This window comes from Etheostoma cragini, chromosome 22 (genome assembly GCF_013103735.1).
Source record: "Etheostoma cragini isolate CJK2018 chromosome 22, CSU_Ecrag_1.0, whole genome shotgun sequence".
Taxonomy (NCBI): Eukaryota; Metazoa; Chordata; class Actinopteri; order Perciformes; family Percidae; genus Etheostoma; species Etheostoma cragini.
Genome location: NC_048428.1, coordinates 21378755 through 21403485, shown reverse-complemented (window position 1 = coordinate 21403485; position 24731 = coordinate 21378755). Strand labels below are relative to the sequence as shown.

Genomic DNA, 24731 nt, shown 5'->3' with positions numbered 1-24731 from the left:
TTTTTAACAGTAAAATAACTATTAGCAACAAGTTTATCTATCAAATTACCATTTATTATCAGTGGTTATTATTAAATTAAATTACCTAATGCATTTGTAAGCAGATATAATTTTTTTTCAATTTTGTTACCAAACAAATTGGCTTATTCTTGATTTTATTGGACACTTTATGTCCTTATTTAAACAGTATTCTCTCTCTCGCTCATATTTACTTTAAATTTAATTTTCTAAGATTTGCAGCAGCCAGTCCGGAAATCCAAATGTTAAAACATCACAAGCAAAATCTCTGATAACAAAGTCTGCCGCGACTGTCTTTTTATAAAAGGAGTTTTCACTGTAAACATCAACTCTACACGTTGTGGTGCTTCAGGAGGAAAAACATTTCTCCATCAGCTTTGTCTGAATCCCTGGAGTGAAGACAAAGAGAAATACTTAGTTCCCATTTGTTTATTCATCATGTTAACCTTCAGTTTGTTCACACGTCACACATCAGTAAAATCTGTTAAACACACAATGTGTGATTTTCCCTCGATCAAAACTAATGAAAGACACAGTTTGCTGAGGTTGTGTAGTAGCGTGGGATCATGGGAGTTGTTGTTTTCAATCTGAGCTATGTAGAAGAGAATAATGAACAGTTTTATAACAGCTCACAGGTCAGACAAACAAATATATGAAATGTAATGTCATGTAATCAAGTGGTGAGAACAGAATATTTACTATAAAGGCCGTCTGGAGTTTTCTCTCTTGTGACCAACGCAGTGGATGAGAAACAAAAACATGCAAATGGATCAATATTCATCCAATATTCATCAAACATTTAGAGCACAGGGAGGAGAAGTTTACATGTAAATCAAGGTTATTATAGTAAATTAAAGCTAAAATTAGCAGTTAAAATATTGCTAGTAAACAAACCTAAATAAAAGCTGAAACTAAACCCAATCAATATTGCCTGATAAAAAAAGAACATATATTTATTTTAGATTTTTAACTAAAATATTTCACTACCAATGAAGATTAAACATCATGACCATCTATATACAGTCTCTACTATCTCAAACATTTTGTTTTGTATGTTTATGTTTATCTAATACTTTATAACTTGCCTTACCAAAAACAAACTTAAACTTTAAATCTAATTATATGCTATGTACGGTAGAGGCATATTTACAAAGGCACTCTGATAACTAGGGAAGCCCATTTCTGTCAATTTGAATGTAAAAAAGAAACTATAAGTCATGATACTTTCTTTAAATGATCAGTATTTTCCCATCACAAAATAGGCTTTCATACAAAACTATAGTACTAAACTAAAATACAGTTGAAAAGGGCAAAATTAAAGTAAAATCTAATTAAAGATTGATAACCATTATAACCCTGGCTCTTCATGGACAGTGATAGGAGCGCCACCCAAAGAAACTCAAACATTTACAGCACAACTAATGAGAAGACGTCAAAGTACACGTCATAATGTTTGATTGAAGGCGGATCTGTAAAGAAATGCCCCAAAAATCAGCTCTCAGCAACAACCAATTAAGACCCAATAAGTGTGAGTTAAACCAAAACACCCTTACGTGACTTCTTTCTACTTGAGCTCAATGAACTCAGCGGTGTCTTCGTAATGTGAAAGCCCAAATCCAGCATGGAGAGGCTGAGTGAACGTGGTCTGGACTCTGTGGAGGAGCGTCATGGTTTCTGACACGCTGTAGAATAACAGAGTACCTGCACTGTGATCCAGGTACACTCCTATCCTGGAGGACCGAGGACCTGAGACGGGAGTTTGGACATTGTTGTACCGAAAGTAAGCCCAGTCGTCGGAATAACCTCCGTACAATGATAAAGCCCAAGAATCGTTTTCAGCTCCAAATGTACATTCTGTACTGCTGCCCTTTCTGCTGATGCTGCTGTACGCGACGGCTACACAAACTTCTTCTCCTCTCAACTCCACCTCCCAGTAACAACGTCCAGTCAGACTCTCTTTACTCAGGACCTGAGGAGTAGCGAATCTGGCTGAACGACCAACATAAAGCTGTCCTGTCGTAAATCTTACTTTTCTGTTCCCCTCAGAAATTAACAGCTTGCTATTTACTGTTTCTGGATCCAGTGTGATTGCACTTGAAAATTTCAAGAACACAGCTCTGGTGTTTACATTTGTCCATGTCTCAGCCAGAACTTTCTGTAGTTTAGCTCCGACCTCTGACACAGCTGCTGTCACATCCTTAAAGAACCACAGTGCATGCATTTTGGTGCTGGTTGTGTTTGTAGGTGCGCTGATTGGTGACAGCGTGGGGAACTCTTGCAGAAACTGGTTGTGATCCTCTGTGTGTGAGAGCTTCATCAGCTCGCCGTCGTTCCTCTTCAGCTCGGCGATCTCCTGCTCCAGCTTCTCCCGAAGCTCTCGGACTCGACTCGCTTCAGTTTTCTGCTGGGATCTGATCGTCTGTTCCACGTCGGAGCTTTTTTTCTCCAGGAGACCGATCAGCTCTTTGAAGATCTTCCCGCTGTCCTCCACTGCTTCATCAGCAGAGCGATCGATAGCCTCGGCCTCCTGTGGAAGCAGCTTCACCTCTTTCTCCCTGTCCTGGAGTCTCTGCTGGATGTTTTGGCGACGCCCGTCGAGCTCTCCCTGTTTCTTAGCCCTCTCTGCTGCAACCGAGACCGTGTCGTGGCCTTTATGTTCATCCAGGGGGCAGAGGTAACAGATAAACTTCTGGTCTGTACGGCAGAACATCTGCATCCCCTCATTATGACGGGGACAGACGTTGGTTCCCTCCTGGATCTTCTTGGCAGGGTCCACTAGCTTGTGTTTCTTTAATTGAGCTGCGTCCAAATGAGGCTGAAGGTGTTTCTCACAGTAAGAGACCAGACACTCCTTACAGGACTTAAGGGCTTTCAGTTTTCTCCCTCTGCAGAAATCACAGGCCACATCTTCAGGTCCAGCAAAGCAGTCTTCATCAGGGAGACAAGTCTTCTTCAGCTCCTCCACTACAACTGCTAACATGGTGTTTCTCAGCAGGACAGGTCTTGGAGTGAAGGTCTGTTTGCACTGAGGGCAACTGTAGATCTTCTTCTCATCCTCTTGATCCCAGAAACCTTTAATACAGTTCATGCAGTAGCTGTGTCCACAGGGAATAGTCACCGGAAGCTTCAACAGATCCAGACAGAAAGAACAAGAGAATGTCTCCCGGTCCAGCTGAACTCCTTTCTGCGCCATTGCTCCTCGTGGCAGTGTGTGCGAGTTTCTCTAAACAGTCTGTGCTCTGACTCGAAGCTAAACTGTTACTTTTGTTTCTGTTTATTTGCTAATTTCATAGACGGGCGAATCTTCACTGAATGTGGCTTGCCAGCTCCTGCTCTTCTCTTTTCCGCAATTGCACAACACTGAGGGGGAGGGATCAAGGCCGGATGTGCAAAGAGCTGGCAGAGGTTTGTCAATACATAATGCAAGTCGCGACTTGAGCCATAGAGAGAGAAGAGTTGCGACATTCTTTGATCTCTCTAGCTGGGTGGTCACGTGGTTCATGTGAGCCTGGATAGCTCTAAACACACGCCCCGCTGTCATCTTCGTCTACGGGACTGACAGCAGCGATTGCATTATTGAAGGGTTTATATAAATCACATATCCAAGTACTTGTTTCCCTGTTATTGCATTATTGCATGTTTGTAAATGTCATTTTTACATTTGGAGTGATAGGGTGGAAACTGAAAGCAAGAGTATCAGTACAACATTCACTATAAAATCACTATAAAGAAAAAAATGGTTAAAATGAGAACCGACTACAGATGATAAATGTAAATGTGCTGTATTTATATAGCACTTTTCCAGTCTTAACAACTGCTCAAAGAGCTTTTACATCTACAGGAAACATTCACCATTCACACACATTCATACACTGTGGCCGGGGCTGCCGTACGAGGTGCCACCTGCTCATCAGATACACACTCACACACATTCACACTCCGATGCGCAGCACCGGGGACAACTAGGGGTTCAGTGTCTTGCCCAAGGACACTTCGACAATGACTGCAGGGGCGGGGATCGAACCACCAACCTTCAGGCAACCGCTCTACCACTGAGCCACAGCCACCTGGTCTGTAATACAAAAAATGTTTTCTTAAAGGCGCAATCTGTCAATAATGTAGTCAATAATCACCCAAAAACAAGTTTAAAATACAAGCATAAAAACCTTATACAGACTGATTTTAATGTCTTTTACATACAGATGTACACTAGAACACCAAAATGCACAACACTGTGATAACTGAGCAAAACCTCATCTGCTGCTGTGAGATTTGGTTAAAAGCTCCAGAAACAAGCTTGGACCTTGAGCTTGAGATTTTATTTTTGTCATTAAAAAAAATCACACACACAATCTTTAGTGATTAGTCGGTTTATTTACCTTTACAGTAATAATGACACATTTGTGAAAGAGGTCAAGTGACATGTTTCTTTAGCAGTGTGAGGCAGTGGAGAGAGAAAGAGAAACTAGTTCAATCTGCTGCAGATTAAATATTGACAAGAGTTATTGTCAGTGACTGACAGACTCTTAAAGTCTGTATTGTTAAGTCACATTCCCCTTTTATAACCACGCGGGAGCTTAACCTTCAAGCACTGACGGGAAGGATTAAATGCAGCAGGAGAGTTGCTAACCATTTTCATCTGACCTTGTTTTGTAAATTGCATTACTGTCCTCCCTGATGATTTATCTGTGTGAACCAGCCTTGACCAAATCCTCCTCTCACTGTCACCCCTTTCTTATCTATCTACAAAAGACCTTGTAACAACATGAATGCACTCCACTGTCTTTCATCGGACATTGTTGAGCTGAACCCTGCTCCGTGTCACTCATAAAGGTCAAGCAGCACATTAAAGCATGCACAACACGGAACAACCATGATCGCATTGTTCCACAACAACAGTGTATAGGTAGTAGGTAGTCTTTTAATTTTAGGACTCCAGTCCGTGTAAGTGTCCAAGAGCAGAGTTTTGTACTAGTGCCAGGGAGGACTGACTCCAACCTTAACAGAAAAAGAGACATCTTCACCTGGTTTAAAACATATAATTCACACAGAGGTTCTTTTTCACATTCATGACCTTTTAAGGGCACAGAGAGACAGGGTGTCCAAAGGCTGTTGTACCTGTGTTTCCAGGGCATGTGTGTCTCTTCATATTAACTAGCATTGTAAGTGATTAGCAAGGGCCGTCTCCGCAGTTCAAATTGCACCAGAACAAAGGGAGATGGACCTTTTAAATGTACTTTAAATCGTCAAACTGTTCATCCACTGTGGAGACATTAATGTCAAAAGTCAAGAAAACTCATGTGCCATATGTGTAATACGGGGGGACATGGACTACAACTTCTTCTTTGTTTTGTGCCGGGTTGCAACCATAAAACGACCTAAAACTTAATCGCAATTCGTTATATATTCAGCAAATAACATTTCCATCAGTTGTTATCGCATAAGTTGTATATTGATCAAGAGAAAAGCCAATGAGACCTAACGTGTTTAATTTGAGTCGATATTCATGAAATTCCATCAAATTTTACTGTTTCCATGAGACATTTTTCATTTGATATCACTTAATTTGGATAAAACCGTGTGGATGGACACATAGTGACAGTTTGGCACCAGGTCTGTCTGTTTCCTTCTCCCTTGTGTTTTTTTTTCTTTATGACTGTCCTGTGCTGATTGGCTGTGGCGCTCCTGGTTCTCCCTCCCTCCTCGTCAGGACACCTGTGGCTTCCTACACACCTGACCCAGATCGACCAATCACCGCTCCTGTCTTAAAACCCCGGCTTTCCGACCGGTCTCTGCCAAATCGGCCAGTCACCCGAAGTGGTAACACTCGCTACGGCCAGCCTAAGTGGTTTTTGTTAGATAGTCTGCCGCTAGTATCTCCTTCTTTAAGCTTTGTTGACTTTGTGTCTTTTGCTCCTGCTTCAGATACCCGCTTCGGTCCTTTGAGCCCAGTCTGCCTGCGTGAGCCATGTTGTTGTTTTTGGGACCTGCATGCCTCCCGCCTGTCTGCCGTTCTCAGCCCCAGAGGATTTCAAAACACCATCATTACCTTTGTGTTCAATAAACCTCTATTCCTGTTTCCAACCTTTCCTCCGTGTCTGCTCCTGGATCTGGACTGCCAACCTAACAAGGGTAGAGGGATCAGGAGAGACTCTCCAGGAGCTGTGACTAGTCTTACTAGAACGTACACTGCTAGCGTGTACTTGCAAGTGTTTTGCAAAGTCTGCGTGAATTAATTAACATTTATAAATATGTGACCAGGCCTTCAATCTGTACCCAAGCAGCAGCCCCTCTGAGCGACGTTGCACATTTCAAACTCTGCCCCAGTAGTTCCTGGGCCATTGGAAAGTCTTGCCCACTGAGCAGCGACGGCTTTGAAACCAGGAACTAAATCCAGACCATTTTGTTCCTCTGATCTAGTGCAGGTTAGGGTTCCTAAAAGGGTTCCTTGGTCGTTTCTACGGTGCAAATGTTTTACAATCCGTAGGTTAAAATTAAAGGCAATTAGACTTGTTTGAAGGTGTTTTGTCTCTCATCCGAGAGACTGCTTCAGTTCAGACTGAACTGTAGGAAAACCGAGCTATTTAACGGCTGTGGGGTTGTTGTCAAGATGACGACAACTCTTCAAACGGCTGTGCTCCCGTGTGTGTAACGGCAGGAGACTCACCCGAGGCCAAGTCTGAACGACCGTTGTTGGCAATCTCACATGAGGCCAAATGTGGGCGTTTTGTTTAGTTTCCTGCGAAGAGATGGTGATAACTCGACAGGATGCGTCTTCAGGGTTCATTATGAGAAAACCCTAAAACAGTTCCCAAAGTAACAGCAGGTTGCACAAACCCTTCATGAAGACACTGAAAGCATTTTGTTTTTGAAGTGCATGTTTTGCACTTAAACCTCCGTTTGTCAGGGTTTCCAAAGGAGCCCAAAAAAGTCATTTAAACTATATTTTTAAAAGCTCTCGAAGAAACCTTCTGTCCGTAAGAAGCAGCTAGTTCCTCGTCAGTGTGCAGCTGTGTGCGTGTTTGTTGTGTTAGTATTTTGTTAGTTTGCGGTGATGCCGTGCTGTTTCTGTCTGTCCTCAGGTTAACTAAGATCCAGTCTGGGGGTCTGATTGTCCGTTGGTGCCTCCAACCGTCAGCGGGCTGCTCTCATTCAGGTTCCTGTCGGCGGTCGAGTCTGTGGATGAGAGGAAAGGTTCCTGGATCAGAGGAGGAAATAAAGGTAAAAGAAAAGACCCGTTCTGACATCTGTTATTGTCTGTATTTCTCAGGGGTCCTGTATCACTTGGTAATGTTGGGTATTTGTTTTTTTTTAAAGATCATTTTTTTGTCTTTTTTCTCCCTTTTATTAGACAGCGAGACAGTGGACAGACATGTGAAAGGGGGAGAGCGATGGGGGACGACATACAGCAAAGGCCACAGCCTGGGCCGCTGCAGGACTCTGCCAACATGGGGCGAGCGCACTAACTGAGCTAGCTATAGACCGCCCCACTGTTGGGTATTTCAATTAAAGTACCCATCGCACTGTGAACAACATCTACTCACATCATAGAAAAATGTACTAGGTCCACTTGGCTAAAACCAATGCAGTTTTTTCGCTCTTCTACTTGTAAATGCATTTGAAGATTTAAGTTAGTGTGCAAAGACTAAAAGCAAAGATTTGAGGGCAACACTGAACTCTAAGTCCTCCTAACTAGCATTTATAAGCAGTCTACAAACAGTTAATAAATTGTTTATAACACATTATAGATATAACACAATGTAGTTGCAGGCAACGGATATGACTGTAAAAGAAAACAAGTCAATTTATTAATGAACACTTATATATCTGCATGCATTATAGTGTTTTATAGGCAATGTATTACATATTTTTATACTGCTTATAAATGTTTAATATGGGGGAATGGGTAAGGTGAAACACCTGAAAAACCATTTTTTTCTGCTTTCATGCTGCGGTTAATCATTAGATTTATGTTGCGGCCCATTGAACTTTATGGTTATTTTGGAGGCGGTTGTTTAGCTTTTTAATATTTCTGCATTATACTGAGTGGTGTTTCTGTTATATTGTCCACCCCAGTCATATTAATAAGTCATCTAAATGTTATTGTCTAAGAGTTGTAAAGGTAGAGGAGAGTATTCCTGAGGAAACAGAGCATTAGACTTATTCTCCGGCTCCATCTAGTGTCTGGCTTTGGAAGAGACGTCTTTTAACCCTCATGTTGTCCTCATGTTGTCCTCGGGTCAAATTAACCCGTTTTCCAATGTCAATGTTCTTTAAACTACACAAAATAACATGATTGATTCCACACAACGCTCTTTGGCAAGTACAAATCTCTACTTTCATTAATTTTGGGGCGTCTTATTCAATTTTATATCATTGTAAAACAAATGGAAGTGTTGTTGAAATAGTATTGAGTAAAAGTTGACATATTCCAGTCTGTGATTATCATCAACATCCATTCCTTTAATTTTAGTCTCAATAATTCCTAATTTCTGCTTTTCTAACTCAAACATTAGGTATAATTTCCTATAAATGAGGTTTATTGACCATAAATTCCAAAAATAACTGTAAAACTAAAGTGGTTAAGTAGTTTTAACCATTAAAAAACACACACACAAACATTGGAAAAAAGGGACAAAAACATAAGAAAAACGATGATAAAAAGCATCATCAAAATTGTTGATTTTTAAAATTTCAATGGGAAGACAACACGAGGGTTAAACAGTTCATGACCAACCTTTGACTAAACGCAGCTCTGTCACGTGCTCCGGGTCTCTTCTGTTCTTCGAGGTCCTCCCTAAGGACAGATTGGACAGACACGATCGTGAGAATAACATATGTGATCTCTGAAGTTAAAAAGCACCTGTAGAGCCTCAAAAATGTCATTTAGCTCACTCAAACAAATCCAAATTTTAAGAAAATACCCCTCGCTCTCTATTCTTTTGTTCCGTTTTACTTTCCGGAATTTCTTTTCTTTTTATTCAACTGTACACTGTCTGCTTTTACCTCAATTAGTGACTGCCTACATTTCCTAGAATGCATCTGTGTAACACGGCTGGAGAACACGCATGACCCGGTTCCAGTTACTTGTAACTGGTGTGACCTGTTTGACCCTGACAGGTGTAATATTAATAGCTCAGTTTGGAGCACCAGTGGATGCTTATATTCCATGTTTTCTTATTATTATAATTATGAACGCTTATTTTTTAGGCTTTATTTATAGAAAATATAGTAGGATGGTGTTATTAATACATCCACTATGAAACTAAGAGGCTTGACTTTACATGCATTCTTTTAATATTTTAAGCAGAAAAACATCCCCCACACACACACACACACACACACACACACACACACACACACACACCAGTTTAAGGAGAGTTTTAGGACCAGTGAATTTTGCCTATTAGATTTTACACTAACGCTGATCATAAAATAAGATTTTTTTTCACCTTATTTCACAACAATCAACTTGCAGTATTTGCATGTTTATTTATGTAGAAGTTGGAGTATTTCTACTTTCCATTTTATGCTTATTGCATAACTCTAACACGACAATGCTGCTCACACAGTGATGCATCAGTTGTAGTAAATCAATAATATTTTGAATACAACACTGAAGAGGGCCATTCTGCTGCATAACGAGTACTTTTACTCGTGATACTTGAGTACATTTTGCTAAAAATGCTTCAAAATTTTGAATGCAGAGCCTTTAGTTGTAACAATAAATAAATAAAATATCTAAATACAACCGTTTTGTTTGTAATAAGTCAGTTGTAACATTTGTCACTTATCTTTTTTTAAACTTGTGTAAAACCAACAGTGGTGAAGCGTTTTAAATGTAATTTCATTTTGATGGAGAAGCATCTGTTTACTGTATGCTGAATTTAATTCTCTTACATGTGCTGTTTTTCTGTATTGACTCTAAAGTTACTCATCTTCTTCCAGGACCCACACAAACATGTTGAACTTAAACCAGGGATGTCCAAAGTATGGCCCGTGGGCCAATCACGGCCCGTGGGCCATACTTCAATGCTTAAATGTTATTTAAACAAACTTTTCATCACGCATAATAAGTCATATTTAAAATGAACATGGGGGTTAAGATATTTATCAACTTCAAGTTTGAGGTAGTCTGTACAGTATGTCTGTATTCTGACTGACATTGATTTGGTTATATTGCCATTAAAAAAAATTTTTTTTAAAGAAAAGCTGATTATGACAATAACAACTGTTATAGATCAGTGCATTGGCATGTAACTTTTTTTGTAAAAAAATTAAAAAATGTCAGAAGGGACCTTTGGCCCCCGGGTATCTTCACATGATCAAATCTGGCACTCTTTAAAAAAAGTTTGGACACCCCTGACTTGCTACCGACTCTTGCCTTATTACTCTAATTACACATTCAATTTAATTTTAACGTCACTTACACCCCAATATTGTTTCTTGTATCATGGCAACCGCACTGTGAAATACCTTTTATTTGATGCCATTTTGCTTACTTTCATTCTACCTTATAATCATTGTCTATAGTTTGCCTGTATTTCTTTCTTTATTGTACTGTATTTCTTGTGTGTTTACTTGTTTGTGTGTTTTAGTTTTTGTGCTGTTATTGAAGAAAATGCTGCTGCTGTAATAAGGAAATGTCCCCGTTGTGGGATGAATAAAGTATAATCTAATCTAATTGTTAAAAAATGTACAATTGCAGATAGGGACCGCCCTATGAAGTGTATATATTATGATAGATAACACTTCAAGACCACATCCCAGACTACTCCCTGTTTAAATCTGCATTTTGAAATCTAACACAATGAGAGTTAAAATGGTCAGAGAGATTGAACTTCCTGTCTCGTGTCAGTTCAGTCAATCGGTCTTCTTCCTGTCAGTAACTGTCCACACATCCTGGAGTCCATGTTTACCTTTCATCTTCAGGTAGACCAGCAGGCCGGCCAGAGCCAGAACCAGAACCAGAACCAGCACTGCAATCACCAGACCAACAATCCACCAATAAGATGGCGCCTCTGCGGTACGTTGCTCACCTGCACGCAGGTAACGGAGACAGAGCAGGTACATCGTTTAGTATCCTAAAACAACAACAACAACAACCACGGCTGTTTTATGTTTTGCATGTTGTTTGTCTTGTTGTTGGATGTCTTTATATATTTTTTATATACGTACAGTATGTAATTACTAATCCCTTTAACCTCACCAAAACTATTAATCCTTTTTGGTACGTGACGTTTCAGAAAGATCTGTCAAGCAAAACCGTTTTTTTGTGATTTAGGTCGGCGTTTTTTTTCCACCAAATATGTTATGTGCTGGATTATGGTGTACTTGGAGGAAAAAAATATTTCAAAGGGGAAACATTATTTTGAAAAGCTTGTGCCATACTGCTTTAAAGGTTAAGTCTGATATTCTATGTTTTTCTTATTATCTAAAAATGTAATTAAAATAAAGACCAAAAATAATGTATAAAGAATGTATTTTAATGTCATGTAATGTGTAACTTAAGCTTCATCAAGCTTAAGTTACACATCAAAACTAGAGCACCAGATATATATATAATACCTCAAATGCGACTGGAATTATGTGCAATTTTTTTACAGTGCAATATTTAACCATCTGATTTCATTACTGTGCAATATTTAATACTCGGGACTTTTGATACACCAATAATTATTGTATTGGCATAATGTGTTAATGTGATAAAACCCTTTATCTTTCTTACTATATTTATATATTTGCTAGTAACTGTGCACCACGTTCCCCCCTCTCTTTTCTTCTTCTGAACTACTTATGTTTTATATTTTTATATTTTGTGTTGACACTGTGAAGGGGTTGCTTCAATCTTGTTGCACAGATACTGCACTTGTATGTGTATAATGTGTGTGTAAAGACAATAAAGGCTCTTCTATTCTATTCTAAATACGGGTTATTCCGCCGCTGAAAATAGTCCCCAGTAAATGCTATATTTCGTCCCGTTTATTTGATTAAAAACCACAGTTTGACTGTGTTTGTGCCCTCACCAACAGGGCCGTCGATGATGACATCCGTGCGTTCGGTGTGCGTGTTGCGCGGCACGGAGAACACGCATGTGTAGCTGCCCGTGTGCTCCGAGTGCGGGTCCATCAGACGCAGGGAGCCGTCTCCGAAGGGGACCCGGAAGCCGTCCAGCTCCACGTGGTTGTCCCAGGGCGACGTGGAGACGCTTTTCCCCGACCGGCTGTCGTAGGTGAGGATGTGGGAGGGGTCCCCGCCGTTGGTGAAGCTCCAGTGGAGGAAGGGGTTGTTCAGGTAAGGGGGGGCGTGGCAGGGGATGGTCAGGTCTCTTCCTTGAGCTCCTTTTAGTTCTACCAGAGGAAAAAATGGCGTAGTGAGTGTAATTTCCAGCTTGTGAACTCATGCTTTGTAAGTTGAGACCGCAGTACCCCAGGTCTCATTCAGGCCAGGGTCCAACATTACACTGCAGAGTATCACATCGCGGTTACACTGTACTTCCTGCTCTTAAGTGGTCATTAAATTCTCCTGTGGAAGTCATTTAAATCTCCCGAATCTTCATGTATTTGAACTGAGATGAACTGACTTTCTCCAACAACTAACTCAATAAATGTAAATGAAAGCAAATTAAATATTTCCTGCATTGTTTTTTTGTTTTTTCACCTCTTTCCCTGAGTGAGGCCGTCCAGGCCGGACCCCCGTAGGAAGGTGTGACTTTACAGATGTAGATGAGGTTGGGTCGTCCGTTCAGCCTCTTGAGGCGGCTGTCGACCGTGTACAGCCCCTGTTTGTTGGCAATCATGCGCGTGACCGGTCGAAGTTCCTCGAAAGTGGACGGCTCGGTCGCCCAGGTTACCCGAGGGGCCGGGAAAACATCACGGACGGTGCACTTCATCTCCTCGTAGCCGCTCAGCCTGGTCAGCTCCACAGACAGGCCCTGGATGGGTGCTACGCACAAACAAAGACACACAAAGACACTCACAGCATGCTGGAACGTTTCCCAGCAGCCCCTGATGATAGACTCTAAATGCCAGGCCCAATATAGCCTGACATCATTCTTATGCAGATAACATTGGAGCTCAGTTAGGACAATATAACAGTCATTACTAACATTGGAAATACTGTTTTTGAAACCTTTAAAGTACCCTACTGTTGCTTCATTAAAGAGCCCCTGACAGGTTGAAGTGGGAGAAACAAATATTGGCATGGACATCAGTGTGCAGAGAGGCTTGAAGTAATTTAGAAGTAATTATACACCTGGTATTCAGCATAAAAGCAGGGAATTATGAAACAAGACTATTTCTACAGCCATGCTGGCGCCTCTGTCACACTGTGAGCTCAATGCTAACGTCAGCATGCTGGCAGGCTCGCATCCACATGCTAATGTTTAGCTGGTATGTTTAGCACGTTAACATTTTTAGGCTTTATTCAGCCCAGTTTAGCCGTTTTTTCTGCTTTAAATTTGGGCATTTTACCTGAGCTGTGGGGGATTGACTCACGTTGTCAGACCTATACCATTCATATACTCTGGGATGGGGATAAAAGATCATTATGGATTGTTTGTGTTTCATTAATCCAATCACAACCGTCCTGGGCCGAGTTAAGCCCCGATAGCGGAGATAGTGATAGGACGTTTCACCTTGTTTTTATAGCATCAATAACTATAAAACATTTATGTGTACTTTGGTGTTTTAGTTTGGTCCAATCTGCTGACATGGAGCGGGAGTATACTGCAGCCAGCCACCAGGGGGCCGTCCAGATGTTTTGGCTTCACTTATACAATAGGTTAGCGCCACAATGACGATGTTGTTCACACCAGTCTAAACGACTCAAACCGAATAGTCCCACTGCACCGGAACCGCATCCTACATGCTCTATAAACTCACCTTCCACCTTCACGATGACCTTTGCGTTGTGTTCGCCATTCGACGTGCGCACTCGACACCTGTACGTGCCTCTGTCCTTCAGACCACTCCCCCTGAGGATCAGCGTGGCGTTCCCGCGGGACACGAAATGCGGGGAAAAGGATGCGCGGCCGGCTATCTGCTCGTGCTCGAAGTGCTCTTTGCTGCTGTTTTCATCATCTTCATCATCATCATCATCAGGTTCCCGCTCAAACTTGTACACCACCACGTCCTGTCTGAACCACTCGACGATCTCCTCGCCGCCCGGCTGGAAGCTGCAGGGCAGCACGCACTCCTGCGAGACGAAGCACGTCACAGTGACATCTGAAACAAGACCAGGAGAGGCCAGGTGAGATACTGCGATGTTAGACGAGAGATTTGTGTCATCATTAACTTATTTAAGACCTCATATTACGCTCATTTTCAGATTTCTAATTATATTTAGAGCTTGTATCAGAATAGGTTTACAAGGTTTCATTTTCAAGAAACACACTTTATTTTTGTCGCCTACTGCTCATTGCTGCAGCTCCTCTTTTCACCCTGTGTGTTGAGCTCTCTGTTTTAGCTACCGAGTGAGACATATCACTTTTATTCCATCTTTGTTGGGAGTTGCACATGTGCAGTAGCTAGGTAAGGACTACTAGCCAGTCAGAAGTAGAGTAGGACGGCGTGCCACGCTAGCCGCTTGGCGAGTATTAAAACGTGTGTTACAAAGTAATGCAAAACGACGCGCCTTTGTGAAGGAAGTAAAGATTGGACTACAAGAGAGCAGTTTGGAGCAGTTCGTGAAATGTATTTAGTGTGGGAGAGAGTACCTCCCTTTGGGGGGTACTTGGGCTTTTTCACTTTGTAAACCTACTATGCACAAAACCTTAACAACATTAGGGTAAGGGAAAAAGCCAAAAAAAGCATAATATGAGCACTTAAAAGCTTAAATTTCAGTTTTTACTGTACATCAGTGGAGTGGCACATTTACATAATAATTCTCCTATCACTGTGAATGATGTGCTTTGGTCGTCTTTCCTCTCTCTAGGTTACCTGCAGGAGAGGAGGTCCCCTGGAAGCTGCCGGGGAGCACAGGATGTACAAAAACACAGAAGCAAGAACTCGCTGATCTCAAACAGCGACATGTTGCTTTAAGGTTGTTGCTTTAAGGAGTATTTCAAAACTGAAACCCTCAACTTCCCTTCATTGCAGTGCATCCAGGGTGGAGTTGGGCAGTGATGAATAGACTGCAGTGGCACACCTATTATCAAGTGAAACCAGGGCAGGAATTCCCTACACCTTGGGTGAGTGGGCTTGTCCCTACAACGGTCAAATTCCAGGCCTGCTTCTCAAACTTGTTGAGTTTTTACATGCTTCCCTTTCATAGTGACAAGCACTAAACCAGTCTGATTAAACATAGATAAGTCACATGATGAATTGTGTGTGTGTGTGTGTGTACATACTGAATAATTTCCTTGTCAGATTGAAGTGTACTAACATTCCTGATTGTTGAGCAGATCTAGGTGAACTTCCCTGCTTTAGTTAATAATATATAGTGGGTGGAGCCTAAAGGGGCATTGATAAATTAGTACAAAAATAAAACTAGAGACCAACTTGGGATGGGATCCCACCAGCTGCGACACCAAATTGGGCCAGGGGCGTACCCCTAAGACATATAGGGAGGGTCCGCATTTGTGGAAGCTGCTTCAGTATGTGTCTCCACAACCACATTTTTGCAATGACACACACACACACACACACACACAAAGTGAAAACAATACTAGCACCGCTGTTGTGGCCGGTAATGTTGGAGCATCGGCAAGCTCGTTCAAGTATAACGCTGACAATATTCTAGTTTACCCTTATTGTCAACAATTGCACCATTGTCCAAGCAAAATTTCTCCTTGGGGAGAATAGAAGATAAGATAAGAAATTAGATTAGATTAGATTCGACTTTATCGTCATTACACAGGTACAAGGCAACGAAATGCAGTTTGAGTCTATCTTATCTTATCAAGGGGTAAAACATCTAATCTGATCTAAGTGGGTCCAGATCTCAGTTTTGAATCAACTCAACCTCTGAGCTTGTTCGTGGGAAAAAGAAATCTGATTCCGACTTCGTAACTTGCTCACTTCAGCGGCCCGTCCTGTTTCTCTGATAGGTTCTTTTGGGCTGATGGTTGGGAGACTGGAATCAGATCGTTGGTTTTGTTTTGTTTGTGTGTGTTTGCACAAGTGCTTGATGGTTCCAGGAATGGCAACAGATGAATGGAGAGATTAGCTGTCGCTTTATCACCTGAGTGTGTCTATCAGTATTTGTCCCGCCTCCGTCCTCCGAATGTTTATTTTATGGCTGGCACTGCCGGCTGACGCTCCCAGCTGTTTTTAATAATCACTCAGATCTCTGACTCACAGCTGCACGATGCACCAAAGCAACCGACGGTTAACCTGCAAGACAGCCGAGGTAAGGCCGCCTCCTGTCTCACGGTATCGTGACATTTTGTGTCCTTGTGGAAACGTTTGTGTGAAAATCTGCTGAGCAAACACAGATCTCTTCAAGATAGCCAACAAAGTGTGAAACATTAACTTCACACACTCCGTAATTTAATAGAATAAACAGTAAATTCAACTCAGTTACGTACTTTAACTGATAAAAAGGCAGATGAGTGCAAACTAGTGATAAGCACAATCTTTATAAGCTTTCCAGTCCACGAACAAACTCTCTCAGCACTGGTTTTAGCGCTAACAGCATTAAAAGACATTCTACTGCCATAAATGTCAACTCTTTGCGCTGTAAACTGTATTAAGAGCGGTCTGTGTTTCTGCAGCTCTTTGGTGACAAATACAGTTCATTGAAAGGTCATATTTTACACACAGACACGCACAGTTTTCCGACATATGACTGTAACTTTCCGACATTTGGATAACGCAGTGATTGGCCAGCTGTGGCTTAAACTTCTTCCCTATCTGGCTCTCTTTTTCTTTTTCTCATTCTTTAAAGGCATGATATGAGGTACGAGTATGATAACGTAAATACAGGCTTTAGATGGGATTGTAAAACCGTTCCAGATCTTAGGACTCAAGACAAAAACTCTGGAAAATTGTTCCCAAAACGAGCCAGGGATGAAAGAAAGACGGTTGAATACAGAGTAACAGGGTTTCCCCCAGAAAGGTTGTTTAGTCTGGTGACAAGTGTCGTCTATTCTAAACTAACCAGAGATTTGAAAATATGACTACGTCTACATTTCCAGCCGAGCCACCTGGGGGAAACCCTGAATACTAGTGTGCTAAATATGTGCACAAATTCAAGGACATGAAGGATAGGATTGTCAGAAACTCTAGATTTGATTCAAGCCTCCTGCTCTTCTAAAGACTGCAGCCTTCATGCAATTAAGTGACTATATTTATATTATTATATTTATACTATACACGATTAGCTTATTAGATTTTGTTTAATATGCATTTGAAACAGTGAAGTTCAAACGATACCTTAACTCTCAGGAATGAGGATCGGAGCTGTAAAATAAGACCAGACAGACATTTCCTTCACTGCTGTTCCACTTGCTGTGGTGGGGAAATATTTCCATCCTGAGTTCATATCAGGACTTAATTTGGGCAGTTTGAATAAAAAGTTCTAATAACCCATCAGTGCAATTTGGTTCTTAGATTTCAGAAGGAAAAAATCCCTCGATCTTGCAATTTCAATATGCTTGTACTTTCTTCTGTGTATCAGGTTCTGTAAAGAAGCCCTTTCACTCCCTGTGGCCGTTGTCATGCTCACAGATCAGCTGCCGGACAAAGAGGCGCTTGTGTTTTACCTGGGGTTTTGTCCTGCGTTGCAAAGCCGATCCAGAGGAGGAAACAGGCCCAGGTGTGTATCGCTGACATGATTTCCTTTCAGCTTCATGCACACGGCTCACAGAAACACAGGCAGGCATTCAGTCCATGCTTCTTCCACTGTGGAGATCTCCTCTTTGCCTTGCGGCAGATTTTTCCTCGGATCCCTCTTGGTGGTTTGGCATCACACACAGACACAAGGAAAAAGGAAGAACAAATCATAATTAGAGGCACATTCTTGTTGAAATGGACACAGAATGGTATGCAGTGTAAAGCGTGACAGAACATGTGGGGCTTTCTGAGGAGAGTCCAGGTTTGATCCTCTGATGAGTGGTTTTGGCTTTTCATCACCGAAAAACAGTGAGATTTGCAGCTGAAGCCCTGCACTCTTTCATCCACCACAAACTCTGAAAACCTTTAAGACTTCCTGTTCTTCTCCACCATTCCTCTTTTGTTACATCTCATCCTCCGTAGTTAGTCCTTCTTTTTATCTCTTGAGGGGTTTGATAAGCGAGAGGATGCATCTGTTGTTGACGCACAATAGATCTCTCTCACCTTATCCCCTCACAATCTTAACTCTGCAACACAAACACAGGTGAACTACATCAAAGACGGTGAGAAGGGAAAAGTGAAGTGTGTCCAGCGGCTGATGAATCGGTCAGTCTTAAAGGTAAAGGACGCGTACGACTGTTTTTAACACACAGAGTGATTGATTATGTGTTAAGTAATGTTGGTTGGCAGGAGGTGAGAGTTGTGCGTGTGCAGACGCTGGCATTGTCACAGTGTTTATGTGGGATCCTTCCTGCATCAGAGCTGAACACAATGCCCTCTTAAAGTGTTAGACCGTACAGAAGAAGCACATTTTCTCGTATTTACTGCTCCTGGCTTTCCGCTGGCTGAAGAAGGCGGCCAGCAAACGGTCTGTCTAGTCTCTCAGAGCTGACAGGTGACTTTTGTTTCTCTGAGAAAAAAGACAAAACCTTTAAAAAAAAAAAAAAAAAAAAAACACTGTAGAAAGTTTCAGGTAAATTTCAGATTGGATGCTGAAGAAATCCATTAATTATATCAATCAATTATATTAATCATCTTTTAACCCTAGTGTTGTCTTCCCGTCAACCTGGTAACTTTTTTTCAACATTATCGTTTTCCGACATTTTTGTCACTTTTTCAACGTTGTGGGTGCTTTTTTGTGTGTTTTTTTTTACGTTTTTGGGGGTTTTCCCCATGTTTTATTTTTTATTTTTTTTAAATGTTGACATTTTCAGCACTTATTTCGACGGCCCATTCTTTTGTGACAAATTAAAAAACCTTTTTTTTACTGAAAACGGGTCAATTTGGCCCAAGGACTACATGAGGGTTACAGAACATCAGCCCAAGACGAATAGACCTTTCAGTGTCAAATAAGTTTAGCTGACAGTTTTACTTCCAGAGCACTCATGTGCTTCAATTTAAAATGTAGCAACAAGTAATGTGCAGAAGAAAGTAATAAAAGCTATAACAAATGGCACAAGTCAATGGAACGTTTGTGCAGGAACACACTGTGCTACCTCTAAAATATACAGCAACTCAGTTTAATTCCTTATTCTGTAATAACAAATGTATTATTGAGCCACTAACAACTCTTTGGCCTCATTAATCCCAGATTATGTCAAATTTAGTGTGCTTTACGTTAAGATTGCTACAGCATATTTAATGAAATACGTCAAGTCAACACCACGTTGTGCAAGAATGGATCAAACTTGTGCAACTGTGCAAGAACACACCACTCACCGCCCTGCCTCTACAGAGCTTTGACACATATATGAGACATAATTACTGGAAGACAGTTTGACCTCAATTTGACCTCAATTTGACCTCATCTGCACGCATTTGCAACTCTGCCTCACTTTGAAATAAGTACAGTTAAAGGCAACGTGCAGAATGTATGAATTAAAATACAAGAATAAGCAACAAGTGAATAAAACATTGCTCAAGGAGAACACTCTACATTCACTGTGCTGCTTCTTAATATAAAGCAACACCCTTTCTTGTTTAATAACACAATCATGAGTTATTATGACACAAGGAGTAACTAATGTTCCAGTGAATCTGCTAAAGTTTCTTTACGCTTAAATGAAATGAATGCAAGCAACAACCAGCATGCACAGATTATGTATTAAAGATAATCTTGGAAAATGCAATAAGAAGTCCAACAATAACTAAAACATATGTGGAACACACTTAACTCACTCTGCTGTCTATGGAACATACAGCAACTTCTTTGTAAACGGCCTATTAGTTAATAATACATTTATTAAAGTTACTAAGACACTATCAATAACTACTTGACCTCAGCTGCAATCACATCTTATCTATAAGTCAGTGTGCCTCACAGTGAAATATGTACAGCTAGGAGCAGCATGCAGAACATATCAGTTAAAATACAAGAAAAAGGAAATACACACCACACTCACTCTAAAACGTACTGTAACTTATTTTGTTGATGGAAACCCATTTATTAGTTATTAAGACACTAACAATAGCTTTTTGACCCCAGCTGCACCCCCATCTCATCTGTAACTCCGTGTGTACAGCTAGACGCAACATGCAGAATATATCAGCCAAATACCAGAAAAAGCCACAAAAAGTGAACAAAACATTGGGCAAGAACACACTACACTCTCATCACAACGTAACACCTGATCCTGTTTAATAACACATTTACGAGTAAGACAAACTATAACTCATGTACCAGCGTATCTTAAACTTAAGTTGCTTTTCGTTCAAATGAAATCAATGCAAGCATCAACCGACATGCACAAAAGATTATAAATTGATTTCAAATACGATAAAATGTGTGTGTTCGCTAACAATAACTTTGACCAGATGCTCTGCCAGCTCATATTACACTCAAGGTGCTTGGAAATAGCCACGGGGGGGCAATGTAGTGCACTGGGCTGTCAGGCCGAGGCTGACCTCGGCTAATTTAAGTTCCTGTATTGATGCAAACAGGTGTGTTAATTGAAGAAGAGGCGCAAAGCGTTTTTAACTGTGCTCGGACTATGTTGTAGTTTTTGGGACTTTATTTGACGTAATCAGACGCAGTGAGGCTACAAAACATAAACTCGTTAAATGCAAACAACTGGAAAGGACTGGACGTTGTTATTCTGAGTACACGTTAGAAACAATAATCCAAATTATCAACCAGTATCGGACACAGTCACTACAAAGTCAATGAACACACTCCCCTCACTGTGCCGCCTCTAAAACACACAGTCAGAGGTTTTAATGTCTTTTTTATTGGTTACAGGACACTAACAATAACTCCTAAACAAACAGTTAAGCCCTTTATTACATTGGCCTCTATTAATAACACATGTATTAGTTATTAAAATACTAAGTGCATTATTCTGCATTAGCTAGTTTTTAGTCATGTGTTCTTATCTCACACGGGATTATAAAACTTATTAAACTAACAGATATACAAAACCAACATTATCTGACCAGATAATGGTCATATAATGGGCATATCTATATGCCTTCAAAATACATTCAAATACAAACTTTTGAATAAATTGCACACTCGTTAGGAGAAACGAGGCAATCACTGCAACGGGCTCGAGGTTTATCCTGATAAAAAGGTCTTTTCTTCACTAAATAAATGTCACTAAACATTGTTTTGTGTAGTTTCCAGTGCAAAGAGACAACAGAAAAACAAATGTAGCTCATTTTCTATATCATATAGTAACCGTTGCATTAGTTATTAGGACCTCAGGGTTTACTCTTTTACCTCGGGTGCAGAGTTTATCGCAATAGTCACTCTGCTTGTGAAGCAGCTTTCATCATGATTGAAGTTTTTATCTGAGCAGCTGATTACTTTTTATGAATGAAATGTATTTTTTTATAAGTTTCAGTGCAGCTTTAGAGCTTCATCCCAGCACTAAAACTGCTCCTACAGATGTTATGAGTCCCCTTCTGTTAGCTATTGACACAGAAATATACTCTTTCTAGATCTTAACAAGCTCATACAAGTGTCCTTATCTATATTAGCTTTAGAAGTAGTGGTAGTTTTAGCATCCTGTAAAAAAATAACGGTATGTGTTGAATAAATTATAGAAAAAGCCATAACTAGTACTTACAGAGTCTCCTGGACATCCACTGTAAAACTTGTCTTGATAACTCTTTTAATCGACCTGATGTGTCACACACAGGCGCTACAGGACTGAAATCAGTGCCATCTGTTCGTGATGACCCGGGAAATGCGTGTGAAATCTGATGAAACACTCACAGTGAATCAGCTGGAGCGACCAAGTTAAGATGAAATCCAGGAGAAAATGAGGAAGAAAATTGGCGGAGCGTGTCCCCTCCTGAGGCTGAGAGAGTCTCAGCTTGACTGGATCAACAGGTTATTTAGAGAATAGGCTGCACACACACACACACACACACACACACAGACATTTCTCCACACACAATTCACTGCAGGGAGGGTAAGGTTGCTCCACACACACACACACACACACACACACTGAAGGGTGGAGTTTGTTTGTGATTGGCAAACTTACAACCACGGACCCTCTACAGCAGTCAGTGTTTCCATCAAATGTCAGCGGGGTTTGCTTTCAGCAGAGCTGTTTTAGTGCCTGATGTGCACTGTGTGCAATGTGTTGTGTGTTAAACAGTCGACACACCATCACCCTGTGTGTCCGAACACATGAAAGGCTCCATTTCCTCTCTTTACTCAAATCACATGTAGGATATAAATTAAAGAGCCGCATCAAGAGAGGCAGTGCACTATTTTTTTATCCTTTAGCATCAGGAGACGGGACGTGTCTCCTCTTTAATCATCTTTAACTTATTATGTACTCAACTTTTTGGTCTGGTTCAAATGGAAAGGAAAAGTAAATCAATCCCAGATGTTGACGAGTAACTGTAGTTTAACCTGGCAACTCCGGCCGAGTGCGTTGTTCTCTTTTTCAGGGAAGCCACAGTTACTCACACACCTGGAAGCTGAATACCAGGGAAACCAGTCTGATCTCAGTCTTCATGGGCGTGCATTAAAACTGCATCGGGGTCATTAAAGAAAGTTACAGTACAGTGGGGGGGGGGGGGGGACTTTAACCTTTTGTCTTTTATGGCATGATTAGGACAGTCTCTGATAAGACTGTAATAGTCGAGCTGAACTCTTAACAATCAAATGAACAAACATGATTGTTTCCACTGTTTGCACAGTGTTAAACTGATAAAGACTTTTTTTTTAAAGAGTCAAACAAAGTTGGATGAAACAATTTGTTGTAATTTCACAAATGTGACGTGGTTAAGAAATGATGTGATGTGTCCTGCTGAGTCCTCCCCTTAAAAAATGGGCACATAAGTGGTGTGTTCAAGCAGCAATCAGGACTTATGTTTACGGTTGTAAGGGTGGCGCCCTCTAGTGGCTGCAGTAGCTATGACAGGAGCAAAGCAGAACGTAAAGGAGTAGAAAAGTAAAGTATAAATGAGGTTGGGGCAGTAGTTTTGGTCAAACACGGGATTTGTGTCCAGTTTAAAAGTAAAGGTAAACAGCGAGTTTGAACAAACGAAAGAAATCACGTTCAGCATTGAGAGGAAGTAACGTCTGAGTCATGCTGCGTTCCAGGCAACCCGTAACTCGTGTTTTCACAACCTTCTACCCGGGAAAGTACCCTGGAACGAGAGTCAGACCCGTAACTTATTACTTGTGAACTTGTACCAGATAGTTGTGCTCCCAGTTGCAGTTTTGACGCCACACACACACACACACACACACACACACACACACACACACACACATAAACAACAATCTCGCCCCCCATTGATGTTGTACAGACGCCGGTGTTTAACGGAGAGAAATAGAAATACATTTACATAAATAGGCAACATAAAGTTGCAACATATAGGCAACAAATAGGCAACATAATTCCGCACATTGTAACCAAAACAATACACGTACGAAATGTGTCGCAGACTAGAAATCGCAAGTATTAGCTGCCGCTAGCTGACACTAGCTAGAGGGGTTTGTCTTCCTGTTCGCCTGGAACTCTACCAAGTTGTAAGTTACAACTAAGAATTGTGTCTTGAAAGCAGCATTAAACCTAAACCACCATCTTTTTATAAACTTAACTAAGACAGACAGAACGGGGCGCTAATTTATGAAACGCTATTAGAGGATAGGAATAAACAACCTATATATGGTTGGATGGTTCATAGCGGGAGTCTTCAACATTTTCAACTCCTTAACTGTATCGTAACCCCCGTATTACAAAATAAAAGTTGCATTATTAATTTTTGTCTAGGTCTAGCAGGCTGTAGGACAACGAATGTAGGACGCTGGCTAATTTATACAAATCTAATTAGCTCATATGCGCTGCTTAGATGTATAGAAGCTAGCAGTGTGAAGTGTGGATGGTAAAGGGAGAGTTCAGGTTTTTTGGAGAGGGTTGTAGTATGACATGTCATGTGTGATGTGTTATGTTGTTATTACATGTGGACACATTTGTTTAGGTGACATTTTTCAGACAGGTATTTTAACTCGTACTTGAGTAATATTGCAGTAGTTTATAAGTATTGGTACTTGAGTACAATGTGTTAGTACTTTTTCCTTTGGTCACTAATGTGTGTGGTTACAGGTTTAAACTTGAGAAGGCAGTTAAACCCTGTTCTTCTCTCTAGTGTTGAGTTACACTTTCAAAAGACGTGGAAAATGTTTTGTTTTCTGTGTTTTTGTGTGTGATTTTAGAAAAACAAGCTCTGGGTCTCTTATGACCATGAAGTTGTAAAAATGTGTAAAACCCCATTTCATTATTAATTATCAAGTTAATATCACTGGAACTCAACAACTGTGATGGTGCAACACAGTTTAACTGTAAAAATTAATCTTTTACCGTCCTTTATGGCAAAAAAAACACACATCTAAAATTGCTTTTGTGTGTGTTTTGAATATAGCTGCACTGTGTGTGTGTGTGTGTGTGTGTGTGTGGGGGGGGGGGGGGGGGG

The 24731-nt window shown here is 40.9% G+C and overlaps 2 protein-coding genes across 4 annotated transcripts; both read right to left on the bottom strand.

Annotated features, from left to right (window-relative positions):
* Nucleotides 1–431: 431 nt before the first annotated feature.
* LOC117937558 (tripartite motif-containing protein 16-like) lies at nt 432–3390 on the bottom strand. The gene has a single exon (XM_034861604.1). The coding sequence runs from the start codon at nt 3209–3211 to the stop codon at nt 1583–1585; it is 1629 nt and encodes a 542-aa protein (XP_034717495.1). The 5' UTR covers nt 3212–3390; the 3' UTR covers nt 432–1582.
* Nucleotides 3391–5671: 2281 nt separating this feature from the next.
* On the bottom strand, nt 5672–22157 carry hhla2b.1 (HERV-H LTR-associating 2b, tandem duplicate 1). Of its 3 annotated transcripts, XM_034861607.1 has the most exons (9): nt 22009–22155; nt 21860–21934; nt 17723–17910; nt 13902–14243; nt 12679–12963; nt 12045–12368; nt 10938–11057; nt 8756–8815; nt 5672–7194 (listed from the first exon to the last, which is right to left on the bottom strand). In XM_034861607.1, exons 3-9 carry the CDS (start codon nt 17790–17792, stop codon nt 7106–7108), a joined length of 1290 nt encoding a protein of 429 aa, XP_034717498.1. In that variant the 5' UTR covers nt 17793–17910; nt 21860–21934; nt 22009–22155; the 3' UTR covers nt 5672–7105. The 3 variants fall into 3 exon arrangements, with proteins under 3 accessions (XP_034717498.1, XP_034717497.1, XP_034717499.1); XM_034861606.1 differs by having other exon boundaries at nt 21860–22157; XM_034861608.1 differs by lacking the exon at nt 21860–21934.
* Nucleotides 22158–24731: the final 2574 nt, after the last annotated feature.

Bases quoted from the DNA above. Each gene is read 5' to 3' on its own strand.
- hhla2b.1 (XM_034861606.1), bottom strand. From the start codon at position 17,792: ATGTCAGCGATACACACCTGGGCCTGTTTCCTCCTCTGGATCGGCTTT. The intron at 11,058-12,044 runs GTGAGGGCACAA...ACCTGCGTGCAG, and splicing joins CATCATCGACGGCCCTGTTG to GTGAGCAACGTACCGCAGAG. The intron at 8,816-10,937 runs GTAAACATGGAC...ATCTGTCCTTAG, and splicing joins GGTCTACCTGAAGATGAAAG to GGAGGACCTCGAAGAACAGA.
- LOC117937558 (XM_034861604.1), bottom strand. From the start codon at position 3,211: ATGGCGCAGAAAGGAGTTCAGCTGGACCGGGAGACATTCTCTTGTTCT.